The 21231-nt window shown below is 41.3% G+C and overlaps 2 protein-coding genes across 6 annotated transcripts in view; both read right to left on the bottom strand.

Annotated features, from left to right (window-relative positions):
• CTNNBIP1 (catenin beta interacting protein 1) overlaps positions 1-6928 on the bottom strand; it is a 33233-nt gene extending 26305 nt beyond the window's left edge. The window contains exons 1-2 of one of the 2 annotated variants that reach the window (XM_075113817.1): positions 6662-6928; positions 2774-2853 (exon numbers count right to left, since the gene is read on the bottom strand). The gene's annotated coding sequence lies outside the window, so the exon portion shown is untranslated. The remainder of the gene's footprint in view (positions 1-2773; positions 2854-6661) is intronic. The other variant, XM_075113818.1, reaches the window with a different exon arrangement.
• Positions 6929-15135: 8207 nt separating this feature from the next.
• The window catches only part of LZIC (leucine zipper and CTNNBIP1 domain containing), a 28045-nt gene continuing 21949 nt past the window's right edge, over positions 15136-21231 (bottom strand). For all 4 annotated transcript variants that reach the window (XM_075113812.1, XM_075113814.1, XM_075113811.1 and 1 more), the window contains 4 exons: positions 20215-20313; positions 19454-19549; positions 17583-17664; positions 15136-15532 (listed from right to left, as the gene is read on the bottom strand). In XM_075113812.1, the coding sequence (XP_074969913.1) occupies positions 15474-15532; positions 17583-17664; positions 19454-19549; positions 20215-20313 (336 nt within the window). In that variant the 3' untranslated portion in view covers positions 15136-15473. The remainder of the gene's footprint in view (positions 15533-17582; positions 17665-19453; positions 19550-20214; positions 20314-21231) is intronic.

The following is a 21231-nucleotide window of genomic DNA, read 5'->3' as shown; positions in this document are numbered from 1 at the left end:
TTAAGTGGTCTAAATAGCTGTTTTAATCAAAGTCCAGAAGTATGCCAGTTCCTCTCTTCTCTGAAGGACTTACTAAAACTAAAAAGCTCAAGAAAAGTATTTTTGTTACCTTCTTTAGGTCACCAAACAATAGCATGCTGCAAAGATATCTGATGGAGAAAGGAGGAAGGAAAAAAATCCTTGTCAATTTTAAGAAAGGACTTCTAATGTTCACAAGTTTACAACAAATTCCTAATTACACACCACTTTTACCACAGATATTTTGTTTCCGTATTTTTTGGTAAAGTGGGATTACAAGGAAGGAAATCTTGCCTTCAAGAGACTTCCTATTTCTCAGGAAAAGGGATGCAATTTCCTTCCTCCCTAGCCACAAATTTGAATGTTACCTTAATTATATTAGTCCTGAACTGTGAAATGAACCTGTATGAGGTCACTAGTTTAACAGCAGAAATCTCCCTCTAGCACTACTGTACAAACACACACATGGGCTGGAGAGAAATGAACCGCTAACTGCAGGGGGTTTTAAGGGTTGTGTCAAGTCCCCATCAGTGCTGGGACTCATGAATTTCAGAGTACAACGAAAATTGGGAAAAAATCACAGGCAAGTGTGAGAACGCACATATGTTAAAGGCAACGAAGCAGAGCTGCATGGAAAACTACAGGGAATTGTGCAGCAAGTTTGATTTATGAAGAGATTACCGCTAATGAAGTTAAATACTTAAAACTGTTTCGAGACCTATATACGTAAAATTTGGGGCATTTACAGGATAAATGGCAATCGCTCCCTAAGAATGGGGGCATCACGCAGATGCAACAATACAAATTTTCATTAATCAAACTCCAATGTATACCCATGACAACAAAAGGTGTTAGCCTAGAAACCATTAACAACAACGATCAAGACAAGGCTGATCCTTCTACAAGTTAAGACTACTGTGAGATTCCAGACCGCTTCAGTAAGTTCCCACGAGCAGGACTGGATGCAACCCCCACCAATTTAAGGCAGAACGGGGAAAGAGAATTACTGAAGTTGGAGTCGGACTTCTGCACCTCCCAAACCATTGGTACAATTACAGTACATCCTTATGATACGTAGTTTCTCAACAGAAGGAAGGAGCTTATAGCAGTTATGTCAAAAGTTGCAGCTACCAAGGAAAGAACAATGACATGGATATATTAAAAACCAAGGTACATCCTCACACACGCTATTACACATACAGAATTTCATTTAAGGTGTAGAACGTATTTTGTGAGAGCTAGCGAACTAAGAATCATGGCAGCGAGCCATTAATAAAGCCATTGCAAACAGTTTTACGTGAATCGTGAAAGGTTTATTTTGCCGAGTCCCCTGTAGCTGCTGACCAAATTTTCAGTGATAGAAGTTCTGTTTAAAAAAAACCTGATGCTTCTGACCTCTGGAGTAAAGCAAAACCTTTCACGAATTCCACATAAACTAATGAGTATTATTTGGCACCTACAGACATTCCTGAAAAAAAAGTAGCTGAGCAGATGTGAATGCTCATATTTTTCCCAATTTGGCATCAACTCTTTAAGTTAATTATATTTTAAGTGTGTTATTGCTGATTATTTTTGCATAAACATTCGGTTAACTGTGTTTATCTTCAAGTCTGATATTGCCTCCCCTGACCAGCTGAGCACGCTGCCAGGAGACAACGAAATTTTCAGTTTTCTATATAAGATCCAGCACACTCAAAGTTAGGAAACTCTTAAAATAACATTAGTATGGCAACAAGCACCAGAGATCACCGCAGTTGCACTACCCCCTTCTCATTTCTACAAAAAGACTTCCATCAGTAGTTTACACTAAAATGTTTCGGTATTTACGGCGCTCCTTTACAGAAACTCTGCTGCAAAAATTTAGGTCACATTTCCTTTAAGCGTACATGGGTGTGCGTACATGTACGCTTATTTAAAGCTCAATGAAATTAATTAAAAGTTCCTCACTGACTCCAGTGTGCATTGAATCAGGACCTGGATGAGTTCAGAGGCAAAACAATTATGCTTTAATTAAACATCTTAACATTCTTGTGAAGCAGTCAACTAATTTTATAGAAGGATAAAACTGAGTCAGAACGTTTCAGAGCTTGGTCATGGTCACAAACACAGCTGATTACTTGCTGTTGCTTCCATATTTCTAAGTTACCCTTGTAGCATACAGAAAACGGACTTTCTGAAAAATCAGGCAGATTCTTGATGTACATGTTTGCAGGAAACAGAACATCCTGAGACAAGTGTAATGGTTGTACAGATCTATTGGCTCCACTTCTGTTCCCCAGTCAGTGTCTAATTTAGTCAGTCACAGGAATTCCAATACTGCAAGAAGTTGAAATTTTTAGTGGCTTCTTCATGACCGTTTATCTCCAGATGAGATTTTTAGGCTGGGGGGATTTTTGTTTGTTTTTAAACTAGCATTAATAATAACAATATATCTATATTACTTTTAAAAAAAGAAAAATAGACTTGGTAGATTTGATATTCCTGAACATACTTTTTGAAAAGCAAAAAGTATGTTTACACCTTCTAGATTCAAATGGACATTTAAGCCATACATAAGCACTGTATCACTCTGTCAAATCACCAGCAGTGAGCAGAAACAAGAAGTGAACTTTCCTCATTTTCTTGAGCATTTGTTACATCATGACTCCCCACCACTGAGTCTGAAAATAAATCCCAGAGTCAGAAGAGTATTCGCTGGATTCAATTACCAGCTAACAGTTTCCAGTTATTTTTCTGATCTTTGGTTGCTTCTCACCTATTAACACTCCGTAGTTTTGCTCATTCTGGTCTATCTGCTTTCTTATGCCAACTGAAGTTCACGGACAGGCCACGGCTCTTTAAAGGGAAAAAGAACTGTAAGTCTCAGCCATTCTAAGAGATACAACAGCATCAACAGCAGTAAACAAATTAATTGGGTTTTTTCCTAAATTATATCAAGTTTGTCGATAAAAATTTTTTAGTACATTTAAAGTATCATTTCTCCCACATACTTAGAAGCAAGACTATTAGGCTACAACATTGCTTAGGACATGGAGTAGGTGACAAAATGTTTTCATTCCAATAATTTACATCTTTGGTGTACATCAGCATCAAAACATAAACAACATCTGGGACTATTTGCATACACGCAATAGCTTTACCGGAATTAAATTAATAAATACTATTACTCTTCCAGCAAATTAGAACTCTCAAACTGAACAAAAAAAAATATCTCTAATATCTGTGATGCAGAGAGTTATTTTAAAAGAAATTTTTAAACAGCATTATGAATATGGATTATGTATGGTTTCTGGTTATATGGTTTAACACAGAAGACAAAAAAATTAGAAGATAGTTTTACACCTACACTTTCAGAGAGAATCTTACAAGATATGACAGATTTCAGTTAGTCTATTGGAAAAACATACAGGACAGTGTTTTTTTTAAAGCGGGCTCAGCTAAAACTCTTAAACACTATGATTTCTTTTTTTACATCTTTCTTATTAGAAATCAAAGTTTATTTTTGGTTGAATACCCCACCGTACCATTCCAGAAGTACCACGTTGATAGTTTAGATGAACGTGATTGACCAGCTTTACCATCATGGTTATTAACGTATTTGGAAACGTAGCGGAAAAAGTCATTTACTGTCACTATCTGAAATATGAATTATAACCACCTTCTAGCTCTAACACTTATGCCAGCTCCCAGAATAGAAACTTTTGGCATATTTATTAGGATTACAATTTTCCCAATTAAAAACATTAACACCAGGTTCAATCGCTTCCGCATTCCGTACGCACGGTGTGGTATAGCTGTAACAGCGGCTACTGTCCGCGTTGCATTTCAGCAGGAGATCCAGCCTGATGACAGCTTGCGATACAAAGAAACACAGGTTTGCATCTAAATATATATAAATATTTCTGAAGATACCCCATCCTTCTTTTTTGGAAAAAACCCTACTGCGACCTCCTCCAAGCATATTCAACAGCAGCCTCCCAAAGCCGACCGCCTCTCTGTATGCACAGCACTTGGGTGCATTTTTGACACTTAAAACTAGGTCAGATGCTTAGGAGGGATGCTTTGTAGTCAACCACAAACTTCCAAATTGAAATACTTACTAAAAATCATAAATGTTAATATTGGTTACGGATGACAAATGTTCTGGAGAGGAAAACCTCATATTAAACTAATATAAATAGATTGATTTCACCCAAGTTGCTTCCCAGGCAACGCATCAACCTCTAACACTAGCTCCGCCGTATCACACGCATTCAGGTGTTCGCTTTGTACGCCTGTATGCAACTGCAGGATGGCTTTTCATTTGTAGCAGTAGATGGCTATTGCAGTCAGTGTTTGCCATCACAAAATTTAGGTTTTGTTTTCATTGACTTTTGGTTTTGTTTAGAAAATAACACAAGTTGTTTTGGAAACTTCTCTCTCCTCTTGCAAAGTTAAAGTACTCTAAACCCTGGATGGGGGAAGGAAGGAAACCACAGAGGCTGGAAGAGAGCAGAAATTGATACAACTACAGACTTCCCATAAAACTGGCATTCAGAACTTGCCTTCTGCGCAGCCCCAATACTTGACATTGTTATGTACCTAGTGAGACGTATGAGTATTAACCCGCTCTCGTTAAGGCAACGGACAGAAGCTTCAATTGGTCCGGTGAGCAGAGCCCTCTCCCCACACCTCCGCTGCTCGTGCGGGGGACAGAGCTCCCGTCCGCAGCTGCACGCAGGCGTTCGGGCAAGCGACCACTGCGGCGTATCTGATGTGTATTTATTACAAGGACTCTGATCAGGCTACGGGGTGATTTTCCCGGTGAAGATTTCGGTATCTTCCCACTGGGATGTCAAACAGAATACCAAAAGCACTTTTATGCCCTATACAACTTATTGTAACTTCTGTTGCAATGCTTAAAATGAACTAAAAGATAACAACTGCTTTGAAGCAATTTTGGGTAAGCCATGAGACCTCAGCCAACCAATTATCAGTTAACTTGTTCAAAACAGCCTTCGCTCTTGCATTTCAGAATGGGAGGGGTTGGAAGGGACCTCTGGAGATCATCTTGTCCAGTTTGCTCAATCTTCCTTGTAGATTTACACTATTATGATGCACCACATCAACGAAGAGAGCATACAAATCCATTTACCAACAACTCTGAATTACACTGATGAAGCTGCCAATTTCTACCAAAATGCCAGTGATACAATAAAAGAGATGATGCTTTTTCAGCTAATGGCAAAGTGAAGCAACTCCAATATAGCTGAAGTACACCTGCCACCATTTTCCAGCTGCATCTGTTGTCAAGAGAAACAGTGACTGATAAGAAAATAAGCCTGCATTTTTAAAAAGTGGTAATATGTAGCTTTCTGTATGTCCCCTCACCTTCAAAATAACTCTCCTAAAGTACACAGTTTAGCCTCCCTTTTCACCGTTCACATAGTGTTTCTCCTTCAGCAGGCTATTTCACATCATATGTGAGCTCCAAAAATACCAAGGGCGAAAGAAGTTGACAGCACCCAAGTTCAGCGGCCAACAGAAACTCAAGATAAATTTTGGTTTTGTAAATGTATTTTAAAATTATGTTCTTCAAATATTCGACAAACATGCCTATCGCCACACCGGAGCCACCTCAGATCAGACAACTGAACAAGCATACCTAACTTGTCTCCAGTGTCTGTTGTTTCTTGGAGTTTAGTAGGTTTCCTTTTATAAAACCACCACATCTGCAGAATGTCTCGCTCTCATCTTGCAGAGCATCAAAGCTTGTTTCACTTAATGTGCCAAGATGAGGAACGCTCAAATAAAAGGTGATATACAGCAGAGCAAAATATTCTCTCCTTGAGGAGAAAGCAAACACAAGACTGCAAGTCAAATGAACCCTGATGAAGCACAAACTGGACGTTAAGCAGAAACTAGTGTCATCTTTCACCTGCTTTCTGGAGCACTAACATATTCGGAAAGCGATGCTACTCCTCTCTCACGTACCTTTCCAAGGGATACGGAACTGCGGCATGCCAATAAACACTTGCCCACCTTCACGCTAAACTGAAAGTTATGGAGTGCTGTCTCAGATGCTCTACAAACGCAATCTTTAGCCAAGGAAGAAGTTACCTCCGGGTGAAGCCCTCTATCAAACACGCGAGCTCCCGGCGCTCCACGGACGAGCGGGGCGCCGGGCAGCATCGCCCGCTTGCTGCGGGACAAGCGAGGGCTGCCCCGCGCCGGGCGTCCAGAGAGCGGGTTTTGTTGCCCGCGGACGTGACACCTGCCCTCCCGACGGCTCCAGCGCACCTTAAGCAGCGTGACGTGGGAATGACTTCACCTGCCACAAAATCGCGGCCATTGCTGGGGTGGGACACCGCCGCCGTGAAACAGGGTGCCACATGACGTAAGAGATGATGCCAGAAAATTAAGAAGGCACCTCCCGTACCTGTGCCGCGGGGCCACGGCCTGCCAGCGCCCGGGACCGCGGGGCCGCCGCTCCGCCGCCGGGCCCCGGAGAGGTCAGGGGCGGCGGGGCCGGGGAAGGGTGGCGGGGGCCGGCCCCGGCGGGGCGGCGGCGGGGAGGCCCGGGGCCGGCAGAGCGGCGCCCCCGGCCCGGACGAACGCCTTTGTTCCCGGCCGGGCGCCGCGCACAAAGGGCAGCCGCGCTCACCTGCGGCGGGGCCGGGCCGGCCCCGGCGGTCCTGCGGCGCGGGCGGCGGCCGGGAGCCCTCAGCGCGGGCGGGTCGAGCCGAGCCGAGCCGTGCCGAGCCGAGCGGAGCGGCCGCCTCCTCCGTCGTGACTCACCGCGGCGGCCCGAGGCGGGAGGGAGGGAGGGAGGGAGGGAGGGAGGGAAGGAGGGAGGTGCCTGGGCGGCTCCGGGGGAGGGACCCGCCGCCTCCCGGCGCCCAGGGCAGCGCCGGCGCCGCAGGCACCCCCCGCCCGCCGGCCGGCAGGAAGGGGCGGGCCGGGGCGGGAAGGGCCGGGCCGGGGCGGGCCGCGCCGAGAAGGCGGGGCGGGAGCGGAGGGCGAAAGCCGAGCAGCCGGGGGCGGCACCACAGCCCCCGGGGCAGCAGCAAACCATGGGGCCAGTCATGCAGTCATGAAGGTGGGAAGAGACCTCCAAGATCAAGTCCAACCCCCAACCCAGCACCCCCAGGCCTCATAAACCATGTCCCCAAGTGCCACGTCTACAGGTTCTTTGAACCCCCCCAGGGACGGTGACTCCCCCCCCCCCTCTGGGCAGCCTGTGCCAGGGCCTGACCGCTCTGGCAGAGAACACATTTCCCTCATATCCAACCTAAACCTTCCCTGGCACAGCTTGAGACCATTCCCTCTTGTCCCATCGCTAGTGACCTGGGAGAAGAGACCACCCCCCCCCCTCACTCCAGCCCCTCTCGGGCAGTTGCAGAGAGCGATAAGGGCTCCCCTCAGCCCCCTCTTCTCCAGGCCTGATGTGAGCCACATGCTTACCTTCAGAATCATCCTCTGAAATGACATGGTGCCGAGCAGCTCCATGAGGTCATGCTTCCCTTCCAGCTGTCCTGTTCAGCAGGGCGCGGCTGAGGAGCACGACTTCTGAAGTAGTGCCATATTAGATAAATCACATTCATGTTAAAACAGGTTACGTGACCACTTTTCAATAATGCCATGCTAAGAAAGTCAAAGACACTGCGAAATTCAGTACAGCTTAATTCAAGCTAATTTAGCAAGTATAGAAAACGCCATCTTCTGAGAACCTCCAACTAGAATGAATATCCATTCGGTCATTCAAGCTTTCAACAATAAAGTAATCCTTCCCCTAGACAGATGGAAGGACAGTAAAACTACAGTGAACTCAGAGATAAATTAATTATTAAAAAAAAACAACAATAAAAACGGAAGACAGAAGCCATCAAAGGTTCATCACCCCTGCTCCATCACTGATCTGCGTTTTGGTTTCTAACTAGGCTTAACAGTGAGGTTGCTTACCTAGAATACACATTGGTGGGCCCAGCAAGTAAGTTTAAAACTCCCGAAGATGATAATGCTTCGTGTACTAAGTGTTATTTAGCAAAATGCATCCGTTTTCTACTCGGTATTTAACTTAATTGCATAAAAATAGTCACAGTAATGAAATAGGTGGCACTTCCTTTAACAGCTTGCTACCTAATGACATCAAAGCCCAGTGCCACTGAAATCCATACCCCACTGCCAGTTAATGAAGGTCTTAACATGAAAGCCTATACAAAGAGCAAAACCAAGCTGCTGACAGGAACAGGAATGGTGCAAATATGCTGGGATCTGAGATCACTAGCACATACCCACAGCACAGCAGGCAGCAATGATTATTAATTATTTAAGAAAAGAACATAAGAGCTCCAGCATAAGCTGAAAAGAATATGCAGAAGCATTGCTCTGGGATCCTCCAGTTGGATTACTGTTAATTAGCACAGTACATGAGTCTGAGGGAAAGATCTAAAAGCATCTTATGCTAGTAGGAGCGTATAATTAAGCCATCATTTGCATCCTTGCAATAGTATGAATTTTCTTACTGATAACATCATGGGCAAAACAGCGTTTTATGACTAAGTATTGTCTAGCTCTCCTAGTCTAATTTAGCTGGCTGACTGTACGACAGTGTAATGCAATCTTGCACAGCATCAGTTTAACATCCTGCATTTCTTTAGGAAGAGTTTTAGCAGAGATACACATGATAAGGCTTCCTCTACCCTTGGAGAATTTTAGATTTATTTTCTTTAAACACTGAGTCTAAATCAGCTTCTGCCCCACCTTAGTTTGCTACCATCAAGCTTACTGCGGTGTTTAGCTATCACTCAAGGTCACATCTTGCCATTATAGTAGTTACTGTTATCATCATGAGACCTGATGGATGCTCAGGAGACCTCTTAACTCCTAGCTCCACCACAGATTTAGTAGAATATTGTTCATGTCTCACGGGAATGCACAGGCCTTCACAAAGCAAATGGAAGACACAGGTGCACTGCACTTGATCAAATCTATTATCTTACCCATCGTCACCCTACTTGCCCCAACCACAAAACAGGAATATTACCGGTTACCATCAGCAGGGGAATGTTAGGAAGTTTAATTATCAAAGGTTAAGTCTTTCTAACACTTTTACAGGTATTGTATAAAGATTGGATATTGTATCATAAAAATCAACAGATTAAATGGATTTTTCTTTCCAATAACTTCTAATCTCTTCTGTTTGATAAGGCTGCTGTTTGTTCTAGTGAGCCAAAACGTCACGAAACCTCCTCTGAAGGCCTGCTTGACTTGAAAAAATTCTCTCGCTTCCCGCTGTCCTTCTCTGATCTCCAATTCTTTCTTAATCAGTTCTGAAATTCATTTAGGATTCCTTCACAGTACAGCTGCTTCCACCCTCCAAGTCCCCCTGTATTTGTTGGCATCTCCCTCTCATTAAGGGCTTCCAGCAGCATCTGTACACACAAGCCCTGCTTTCATTATCCATCTGATTTAACTACATGCAACAATAATGAAAACTCTGTTTCTCTCCAAGATGTGTATGGTACCCAATGAGGGAATTGTTTTTAGTTTGGAATCTTTTTCTTTTGGTAATCATCTATACTTCAGGCTTAGTCTGACAATTCCAATCCATCAAAATAATGCTCCGACGCAGAAACAGTACAGTGTTTCCTGAAAATTAAATGCAGTTCAGCTAATCACCTCTTTAGGTACTTGGGACACTATAATAAATGATGTAGGGTCACACCAGTCAGCTGAAATCTCCATGGCTAGTGGCAAGCACAACTTGCATAGATTAGAGAGAATATACTAAGAAATTAAAGAGTTCAGCTGCCTTAGTTACAATGTTTAATGTTCTGAGGAAGTATGCAGAGATCTTTTAGAGGGATGGACCAAAAAGCCCTTTAGTGTAAAAAAAAAAAAAAAAAAAAAGACTATGACCATCTTTTCCTTTTTTTTAATCCAGGCTTTGTTTGTACGGTAAGAAACCTCAGCTGCGGATTTTATTGAAAACCAGAAGTGTTCCCAGATTAAATCTGGTATTTACAAAGTTGCAAAGCACACTCTTTTACCACAACATTACAGACTGAAGTTCAAACTCCACCTTACAAGGATATTAGCTGGACAATCAAAAGAAAAGCTTTTTACCCAGATACTAACACTTCTGTCCGCAGGATTTGCAGGTGGTTCTGCCTGATGGATTTCAGTACATCTGCGATTATTACCGCCCCATTTTTGGAGACATATTGAAAACACGATCCTAAACATTATCAAGCAGCAAACTATTATGATAGCAAGATAAAAAAGAGATGTCCATCATTAGAACTTGTTTTATGAAGTAAGCTGCTATTAAATATATCAGTAACATTAGTGTGTTAAATTACAGTGTATATTTCAGTGCATGACACAGAAACGCCGTACATATCGTTATATCCACTAACCTTACATCTGTATTTTCTCTTTTAAGACCTTATTTTAGAGACCACTTATTCTGAAACATTCTTATTTATCCTGTCAGATAGTGTTAGATACTTCAGGCCACCTTTTCAGATGTGCCGAACACCAGCAGCTCCTGCCTGATGGAGGTGGGAAGCTTAGGTGTTTAGAAGTTACAGGAGAGGAATCTTGGGCAACAAACTTCGGTAATTCTCCCCTCTCCCTCACAGGTGTGAAGGTAAAAACCCCTACAACCTCACAGCAAGGCAAGGTCTCACATTTTCCATGACTCCTAAAGAAAAACCTCCAATATGAGCACTCCTCTTCCTCTCTTGTGGGTAGCTAAGCAGGCAGAATTGATGTGAGAGTTTACTTCCCTAATAGAAAAGACTTTGCAGAACTCAGTGAGGATAATTTAAAAATGGTGAAAGCAGGGAAACTAGAAGATGCCTGCAGGCTGCCTTTTATTTCTTTACAATGTAAAAATTATATTTGTCCCTATATGGGAAGGGAACGGCCATACTGGAAGCAAAATCAACTGTTTATATTTTAATTTGCTTACCATTTCAGCCACTAACGACAGCCTCCAATGCCTGGTCAGTAGGGTATCATTAATACAGAATTCTCTATCAAAATGAATTTGGTTTTAACAGGCAAGGTAGCATGAACAACTAAGGGGTCTCTTAAGAAATCTTATTTTTTCCTTTAAGACCAAGATAACTTGCTACTTTTCCATTCAACATCAAAGAACGGAAATACTACAAGGAGACAACGACAGAAGAAAGAGAGACTGAGCATTTGAAGCTTCACTTTTCTAACACTTTTTCTGTTAGATCAGTACAATCACTAGATTCACTCTATAGAGAAAGAGATTAAAAAAGGGAGGTTATATATGGCCGAAAAGAAATTTGGGCAACTTTGCTGATGTGTTTAAAGCTCCTGTACCTTACAATTCTTATTTCAGAAGTAAAATGATAAACAAAAACCAAAGCACTTTTAATCTTCAAAGCAATGCATGATCAACAACAACTTCATAGCACTTGATATTCAGGTACCATAATCTGTATTTTACTCCAGGAGAGAAAGATGTGTAGAAAGTAAGTGATCTGCCTGGCTCTAACGCTGAACCAGGGGTGGAACTCAGAAGTCACAAGTTTGTATGTTAAACCACAAAACAGTGCTTTCATTTAGGAGTCATTCTTTTGTTACCAGTTTTTATTTGAGCAAATTATTACTCTAACAAATAGATTATGGACTTTTTTTCCAGCCCTTGCAGAAGCACTGGAGATACTAGGGGAGGTACCTCCCAGGATTTTTGGGCAAACTATTTAGTGCAACACACCAATTCACTTACTATGCCTCTGAAATTAATCTAACCGATGCAAGTGGGTTACCTGAATAACTATTTGCTAGGGTCAACATATGAATAGCTTCCTACTGGCAACAGCTTCCTTGTTAAGTTACATTTACAGTCAGGGCATTCTGCAGGACTTACCCAGCCTCTGGGTTAGAGCTATGCTTTCTGACCTTCCACAGCTTCTGAGAAGGGAAGTCTGGCCTGGCATACTGAATCTTGCAAAAATATTGTCATTGATCTCAATCTTATCTTTGTCCATCTGAATCACGAGGTATCTTTTCAAGAGCAGAAGGAGCGCAATGATAAAAAAATAGCAAAGGATCAATTTCATAGGAATTTTACAACTGCCTGCAGTATAGAAAGTCTGAAAAAATCCTCTAATATTTGCAAATCAATTAAAAAAAAAAAGAGTTTCTCCTGGAAACATACACCTCTCTAAAACTACAAGGAAAAAGGTTTCCGTATTATTGTACTGTAAACTTACTGTGATCTGTGGGAGTACCTAGAGATTTAATTTACATACTAATGCTGCAAGCAGGTTGTGGGGTGTGGAGGGAGAAGAGTTACTTAGCACCAGTAATGAGCAGAAAGGAAAAGGCAGCAGCTACAGTCCCCATGGACTGTTTTGTTTTCAATAACTTTAGACTGTCTAATAACACCTTTTAATAAGCCACTCTCAGCTATAAAGCCGCAATCAGCCTTTGTCAGTGAACACAACACTGCCCCAGACAGGAACTCTATCTAAATAAAAGCTTCTTGGGGGGGGAAAAAAAAAAAAAACAAGAAAGGAGAAAAGCTCCATCAGTGAAAGACAAATTATGTTGTCTATACTGTATATCCTTTCATTTATAAAATACTAGATTTCAAAAGGATATCTATTAAAGCAAAATACATTCTAAATCCCACATTTTCTGGTTTACTCTACCCCAGTCCTAGTCTGCAATTAGGCAAACTTGCTTATTTATAGGGTATTTACGCCGTATAAGTGCAATCTAAATTATGACTGATCACGTTAATTTTCTGTTTATAATCTATGCTACCCACTGAGTCTCTGACTACTATGCAACACTGAGATGAACGCTGCAATAGGCTATCTAAATTTAAGACTATTTCCACTCCACTCACTCAATTTAATGGCAGTTCTCACTGAAGCTCAAGTCTAGCTATAAAAGCCGAAGATATATATATGATAGGTAAAACATGGATGTTCTACTACATTAAGCACAGGATTCCTCAAAACAGTGGGTCACCTTCACTGATAAATGCAGGTCCAACTCCACTGTTGCCAAAAACAGTCACACCACCATAAACTGGAACTGAATCCCAAAGTTTGGGTTTAAAAGTTGGTTTATAAACTGTTACTAATTCTAAAGATTTCAGTATCATCCTTTCAGTAGACCGATTTATTAATTTTTATAATTCAGAGCACTAACAAGATAGAAACAAGATCACTTTTTCCTAGGAATTCTTCTGATCTTTCCAGTATTATCACCATCCTTTTCTTTCCAGCAACAGACCTACCGTGATGGCAGTTATCATATTTCACAGGTCAGTTCAGAAACATGCCTAAAAATCAAGACACACTGTCAAAAAATACCCCATCACTAAAACCAGCACAAAATCTCTTTGTCCCGAAGACACACCTGTCACCTTAGCATTACAGGTAGAGATCTCTGTTTAACCTCTTTGAATTGTCATTTGCTGAAGAGTGAGCATAAACCACTGTGGCATTGGGCTATTGTACTTTTCTCTCATTGAAGGAAAAATAAACTTATCACTTAGGAAAACCAGATAATTTCTGGAGTTTAAGCAGCAAAATGGTAGTTTCCTTCTCTTGATACTTCTGCCCCACCTTACGGGAACTGACTGCATCTCTCTGAGGGGTGCCAGATAATAATAGCACATCAACACACTCACAGCCAAACGCTCCTTTTGCCAATGAGATTTCGTAATGCTTCCTCCACTTCTGAAGCTCTGCAAAGAAAGGAAATGCTAACTCCCTGATAAAACATACAGTCCAAAGGACCCAGAACTGTCTAATGTTTTAACTCTTTTTGCAGAGAAACAGAGGGAAATTACTTTTTATTGCATGAAGTTACTTTTTTTTTTAATGCAATTTTTGGGGTTTGCTTTTTTTCTTTTTTACAGCTAGAAGGTGTAAAGCTGAACAGGTGTGTCTACATGCAGCTACACTGAGTTAAAGAACTGAGGATTTACTGCTTCTAGTTTCAGACAAAGCAACACTCCTAAGGAAATGTCAATCTTTTCTCCTTCTGTTCAGAGGAAAAAAGGTAGAATTGTTAACAGCTAAGATGACCACAGAAATGTTTTTGGCTTCTATCCATATCCTTTTCTCAGCTAGTGGTAAAATAAGAAGGGGAACAGTTATGAAATTCAATTAAGAAATGCCTCTTTTTTTTTTTGGTTGCCATCATTAGATCAGTGCCTAAATCTATACCAAGGGTAGAGCAGACCTGAAATGCACGTTTCCCAAGCTGAAAAAATTCTCAGTGAAACAGAGGCTTCCAGTCACCTCAGACAAAACGTTAACAAGTACTGAATTAAAGCATGAAGCTGCCAGTACACTTTAAGACAAGATCTCTAATATTGATTTTACAAAAAATAGTTATCACACTGTTAGTTGATAGTTGAACACACATCTAGAGTCCCAAGTAGTTTCTCCTCAGTCAGAGCTATAAACTCAACAATGTGAGATTTTATATCTTTCTATACCCTGAGATTATTCAGGATTCTAACTTCCCTGTCGAAGCACAGACCCTCCCCTCATCATGGCACCACCATCTGATAAACAGACTGAGCAACAACTGCACCAGTCACGTAATGAACGTAATGAGAGCTTTTCTGCCTTTTTTAAACTTGTTTCTCCTTGCAAGCTATTTCACGCTATCTCTGAAATACTGGGAAATAGCAGTAGCATGTAGTTATACACCCAGAGCTAAAGAGGTCACACAAAGGCCTTCTCATTGCCATTTCCTAACAATTCCCTGTCACTTCAATACACAAGGTTAAATTACTCCAGAAGCCTCCCTACAGGGCTTCCATTGTTTGTCAGTCAAGGCTTGGACACAATGGCACTCATTCATGTGCACAGCAAACAAGCAGCTAAGGGCCAATGATCAGCCTACAGTCTCATTTCGGTTCTTCTGCAAACAGTTTGTAGAAAAATGGCATTTCAAATAAACTATGTCAATTTTTCAAAGCTTCACTGCATTCCTAGTATAAACTACTTGGTAGGGAGTCCAGACAAAAATTAAGACAACTTGAGAGCAATGTGAAGAATCACCCAAAAAACCCACTCATTCATTAGGACTGCTCCTGAAAAAGGTCTCCTTGCTACAACCACATGCAAAAAGATTATGTTTTAATAGTTAGAGAAATACACATTCAGAAAAGTTCAAAATAGCCGATTCTTTCCAAAGACAGGCATACCATGCTTTTGTTTTTAGAGTACCGCTTAGTATTCAGCCTCAGAGCTTACTAAGGGGTACAGACACCAAGGTTCCAAAGTGCACTTAAGGCTGTTGTCTTCATATCTTCTGGTTAAGAATCCAAGAGGTTTAGCGTTTGGTTTTTTTGTTTGTTTTGCTTTTCTCCAACATGTTAAAAATAGAAAAAACAAATGCAATATGACAGAAGTCCAATGCTGCTGATAACTGGAGAGACATAAGCCTCACGCACCTCTTCATTGCTTTGCCTTTTCTACTTCAAAACTTGCTAGAGCAAAGACTTTGTCTCCTGATCCTGTGAGAGGAAAAAACATTTTCAGTAAGTGTTAATAGAAATCGTGAATTTCCTTATATACCATTTAAATCAAGTAAAAATTGTGGGATCGTGTTGTGGTTTAACCCCAGTCAGCAACTAAGCACCACACAGCCGCTCGCTCACTCCCCCACCCCAGCAGGATGGGGGAGAGAATCAGAAGAGCAAAAGCAAGACAACTCATGGGTTAAGAACAGTTTAATAATAAAAATAAAATAATAATAGTAATAATGGTAATAATAGTGGTGATGATTAGGATAATGATGACAGGAAATAACAGGAAAATAATGAGAGAGAGAAATGAAACACAGGAATAAACAAAAACAAAACCCAAGTGATGCAACCGCTCACCACCCGCTGACCAACACCACCGGTCCCCGAGCTGTGATCGCCGCTTCCCCCGGCCAGCTCCTCCCAGTTAATATACTGGGCATGACGTCATAGGATATGGAATATCCCTTTGGCCAGTTTGGATCAGCTGCCTTGGCTGTGCCCCCTCCCCTCCCGACTTCTTGTCTACCTGGCAGAGTACGGGAAGCTAGAAAAGCCCTTGGCTAGCGTAAGTACTACCTAGCAACAACTAAAACATCAGTGTGTTATCAACAGTATGCTCATACTAAATCCAAAACACAGCACTATACCAGCTACAGTGAAGAAAATTAACTCTCTCCCAGCTAAAGCCATGACAGATCACAAGAAATCAAACCTACATTTGAAAACTGGAGCACTTGAGCTAATTTAAAAAATAAAATAAAAAAAAAGGAAACATACCTGCTTGACAGGTCTGAAGCCAGCCACAGTGTATTGGGTCTGGCTGGGATGGAGTTAACTTTCCCCACAGCAGCTCTCACAGCGCCCTGCTCTGTATTTGTAGCTAGAAGGGTGTTGATAACACACCTATGGTTTGGCTACTGCTGAGCAGCGCAGCATGGAGGCGGTCTCACCCCTAAAGGCCAGGAGGTTTGGGGTGGGCAGGAGGTTGGGAGCGGACACAGCCAGGACAGCTGACCCAAGCTGACCAGAGGTATATTCCACACTGGATGACACCACGCTCAGCAATAAAAGTTTGGAGAAAGGAGGAGGTGGGGGATTTGTTATTAAGACATTTGCCTTCAGAAGGAACTGCTGCTTGTACTGAGGTGCTACTTCCCAGGAAGTGGCTGGACATTGCCTGCTGATGGGAAGTTGCCAATCTTTTTGTTTTCCTTTGCTTCTGTGCACAGCCTTTGCTTTTCTTTATTAAACCACCTTTATTTTGACCCACAAGTTTTTAATTTTATTTTCTCCCCCTGTCCTGCCAAGGCAGGGAAATGAGAGAGGGGCTTGGTGGGTAGCTGGTGGCCGGCCAAGGTCAACCCGCCGGAGACACAGAGAGCTTCTAACGAAGTTCCCTTTTGAAGAAAAGGCTCCCACCTTGCTCACGGCCTCCGGAAGAGGCGTACTGAAAGGTAGGTCACAGAGTCAGATTATTTGTACCCTGACCTAGTCTGGCACGTTCCTGCCATTCGTAGTTCTTCCATCACAATTCTAACTGTAACGCTAGAATGAAATGTTGTGCTTATTTAATGCATATTATAACTGAACTTTTGGTCTTGTCAGTATCATCAGAGTTACGACAATCACAGCAAGAAAAGTACTTTAAAGCTTCATTTTGACAATGTGCCGATAATTGCCAAATTCTCTGCATCAGGCAGAGGAAAAGGCTCTCCTGAAGAGAGTCATTAATGCAAAAGAGATCTGTGTTTAACTATAAGGATGGTATCTCTGCTTGAGACAGACCAGGCCTTCAGCATTACGGGCAACGCTTGGCATTTTATGGACATTTGGCACTGGATTTATTTGCTGCATTACTTTTTCCCCACGGATAGCATATCAGAGGTTCATTGTTAATAAAACACAAAAAAGTATATCAAAACTTAATGGCATGAATCTTTTGACGGTAATTTCTCTTTCATAGGGGAATCACAGGTATTTCTATTAATTAGTGTTCCACGAGGCAAAGAAATTGGAAATTATGAGAATGAAAACTTACCGAGGTCAGTGGAGACTCTCTCAAACTGGCTCAGGGCTGTACCAGCATTTGCTGACAAGAACACCTCATCATCTGGAGTGAGCTGAATCAAAAAAGGCCATAACTCTGAGCTTGGTACCTTAACTGTGCATATTCCCACCACTGTAACTCCCACCATCTACATGGGCAGGTACATGAACTACAGCAGGTTACAGCAATTGTCAAGTCGCAGTTTTTAAGTGGCACCACTACCTAGCTCCAAAGTAGAAGTGCAAGCTACACCCCCTACCACTGATTTTTTTCTCAGTGGCATCTGCCAGCCCAGGAAGGATGGCATACGCTACATCAGACATGCCTCTACATGCACCGCTAAGTTTCCAGCTGACCTCCAGTGATCATTTTTCATGAAAAGGTCACACTGTACCTCTGTACCAAAGCTATGCGAAGGATATCAATTACTTTTTTGTCATGTGGTCAATGCAGTAATGAGCGAAGACCTAAGCTCGCTTCGTATCATCTCCTGAGGAAAGTGAAAATATGCAGTCACTACCAGCTTTGACCATGTTAAGAGTCAAAGACCTAGAAATGGTTCTCTTTCTTTAAAGTGACATTTGCACATGTGTATTTTGCTTTTATGTATATTCTCTGACGCCTATGACAGATGCCCATAAAATATTTACAATAATGAAGGAGTAACCTACATTTGGAAGGTTCAGATATTCTAAGTTAAAACTCACCTAAGCAGCCTCAGATATATCTCCTTATTAAAGCAAAGCATAAGCGTGTCAAACTGTCCACAGTGCTTGTGTCAGTTTATTTATTAAAAATATACAACTCAGGTATGGGCATTCAGAGTGATGTAGGAATGAGGGAAAAAGTATTAGTTACGTGCCTTTGCTGTGCTTTGTGAGCAAGCATCTAACTACTTGACATTTTGCAGTATTGTGCAGGTAAACATCTAATGTTTACCACCATTTTTCACCTTCAGACCACATGCAGAACTACTATCCTAACAAGTCCTCTGTGAAGTAGGTTACCGATCATTTTAAAAGACAAAGAGGCTACGTCAAAGCGTGATGAAGTGGCTTGTCTGAAGTGATCCAAGGAACTCATGCCAGGAGGATTAGGTATCTTCATGCATTCAGTTCAAAATCTTAACTAGCCTTTTAACATATTTCCAAAACTTTTTTCTATGACAGCCAAGCAATAAAAGTATTCTCAGGGAAACCATTTGCTCATGTCATCTACTTGGAATGCAGCTCCTTCAAGTACTGCACTTGATCTTTTCCATTACATTCTCTCATTTCCTAAGACAGTTTAAGGACAGAGATACAGAGCAACCCATTTTCTTCATATACCACCAACAAAAAGAAATAACAGCAACTCTTCCTCCCTCTAGTGGTAAAAACCAGGGATTGTTCTGCCATGGATGTACTCGGTGGGGAAACAGTTTATCACCCATCGCTCCAATTAATTTATCTGATACCAAAAGGTAGGTATTATCACCAATACAAAAGGACATAAAGCTCGGTGGATAGATCCTGCCAGGTGCATAGGCAGTAGTTAGCCAGTAAAGTTCTGTAGCTTTTATAAATACCATCAGCTTGTACCAGCTTGTATGTAATTCCTTCACATGACCCACCGAAGAAAGAAGATTATAGTAGAAACAGCCTTAGATATATGTACAATACTATTTGATGTACATTCAGTAGTGAGTGTTTCAGAAAGTTCAGCATTACAATGGAAGGATGTTTATGTACTACAAAAGCAACCTGCATTTTCTTATTTGCTCATAAATGAAAGCTGTAATTTCTTATTTTAATGATTTCGAATTCTTCTTCGATCTTTAGACAGAAATTTCTGTTCACCTGACTATCATACCAACGCCTTACCTTCTCACCAAGCTTTCTGAGCGCAGTCAGGATTTCCAGTTTCTGCTGTGTGTACAGGTCTCGTCCCAGCTTCCCAACCATTAAGTCTCGGTCCATCTGTATACCAGGGGGAAAATAAGTCAAAATACCTAAGCTTCCCACCAGTTTCACTCAACACAACAGCATGAACAATGCAACAGCCTAAAAATATCATCAGTAAGCATAGTACTAGTGGAAGTAAGGGACAGAGCTACCCATAATTTAAAAGATGGCTGTAAAGTTTTTCTAACCATTCCGCATTCTCCTAACCTTAGCATTCGTGACTTCTCCAAACTTGAATCTCTTTCAATCAGACTCCTATTCATTCAGAATTATGAATTCATATATCACTGATACATGGAGAAATCACATTTCATTTCACTTTATCTGGATCTCAAGTTCAGTCTAGATTCCCAACACTGAGTGCTCTCCCCATCCCCTCAGTAAAATCACAGATTCAGACTCTTCAGATTTTCTTACAGTTATACTCAGTTCACCACCTGTTCATCACAGTTTTGTCTTGAAGGAGCAAGATAGAGGATAATTCAAGAAAAACATGCTGTTGTCCCCATTACCTCAAGGAACATTTAAAACTGAACAAATCCTGAAAGAGAACTTCTCTATCTCCTTATGATGCCGCCACCAAGTTTTTGAACACACTTGCTGCTCTCCTTGCAGTCATTACATATTTAAGTCAGTCTATATCAAATAAACAGTTTTTACGGTAAAACAGAAATCTTCACCTCTGCCAACCTTGTCCTCAATTGCCTTGGTTGTTTCTTTGCAAACATTCTAATTACTTCAGGAGTTTTAAATGCTTGGCTGATGGCTGCTTGTATTGCCTACAAGGGAAAGAGCAAGAATGACCAGAACCAATAGTCACAAGCTATAGCTGCATAGCATTAATGAAGACTGGAAACCATCATTAGCATCCTCTGCATCATTTGATAGAGAGAGCTTTTTTTGCATAACCATAGAAGTGAGATGAAAAAACATATGACCTTTACGCAGGGCTTGAAAAATCCACTAATTAGGGCAACTACACTGAGAAAGAGCTGTGAAACTTTTCATTATAGTCCAGGTCTTAATTTCTAATAAATTCCAGCATCTTCCTGATATTAGCACATCACAAGTGGATGTGCTATGCTATCTTTAGCAGTTTTAATGCCCAAACTGATGATTACAGCTCTTCTAAGGGTAAGCAGAATATAAAGGGTGAGGTGAATCTCCTACTGTTGTTCAAAATCCTCTATGGAGTATCAAAGCCATCATGATTAAATCTCACCACAGTTATGTTTGCACACATCACGATCCCTCTGGAAACAAACCCCTAAAAGACAGGGCTCAGAAGGAACAAATCATGCTCCAATTGAACATTTGAGAAGAGAGAAAATACATCAAAAGTTCTGAAGGTAGCATAAAATAATTATCAATTCACTAAAAGAACTTAAAGTTACACAGTCACTCCTACAGCCTCCTCATCTGGATTGGTACGAACCTCTGAAGTACAAATCAGCAGTAAGAGCACAGGAAATGCTATCTTTATGCTTTCTAACAAACAGGTGAGAACTTTATTTCTCACAATATATATTGTCCTGGATTGTCCCTCATACCTTTTACATGAATTTGTATTATTTTATGCTATTTTCTAATATTAAGGATCTGATACATTTAGTCCCTGCATATTCCCCCAGTTTTTCTTCTACAGTGTTGTGGTTATAGTTCTTCAGTATTTTTTTTCATTAAAAATGAAGAGTCCT

The sequence above is a fragment of the Phalacrocorax aristotelis genome, chromosome 19, assembly GCF_949628215.1.
Source record: "Phalacrocorax aristotelis chromosome 19, bGulAri2.1, whole genome shotgun sequence".
NCBI lineage: Eukaryota > Metazoa > Chordata > Aves > Suliformes > Phalacrocoracidae > Phalacrocorax > Phalacrocorax aristotelis.
This window is presented reverse-complemented; position numbering and strand designations above follow the sequence as displayed.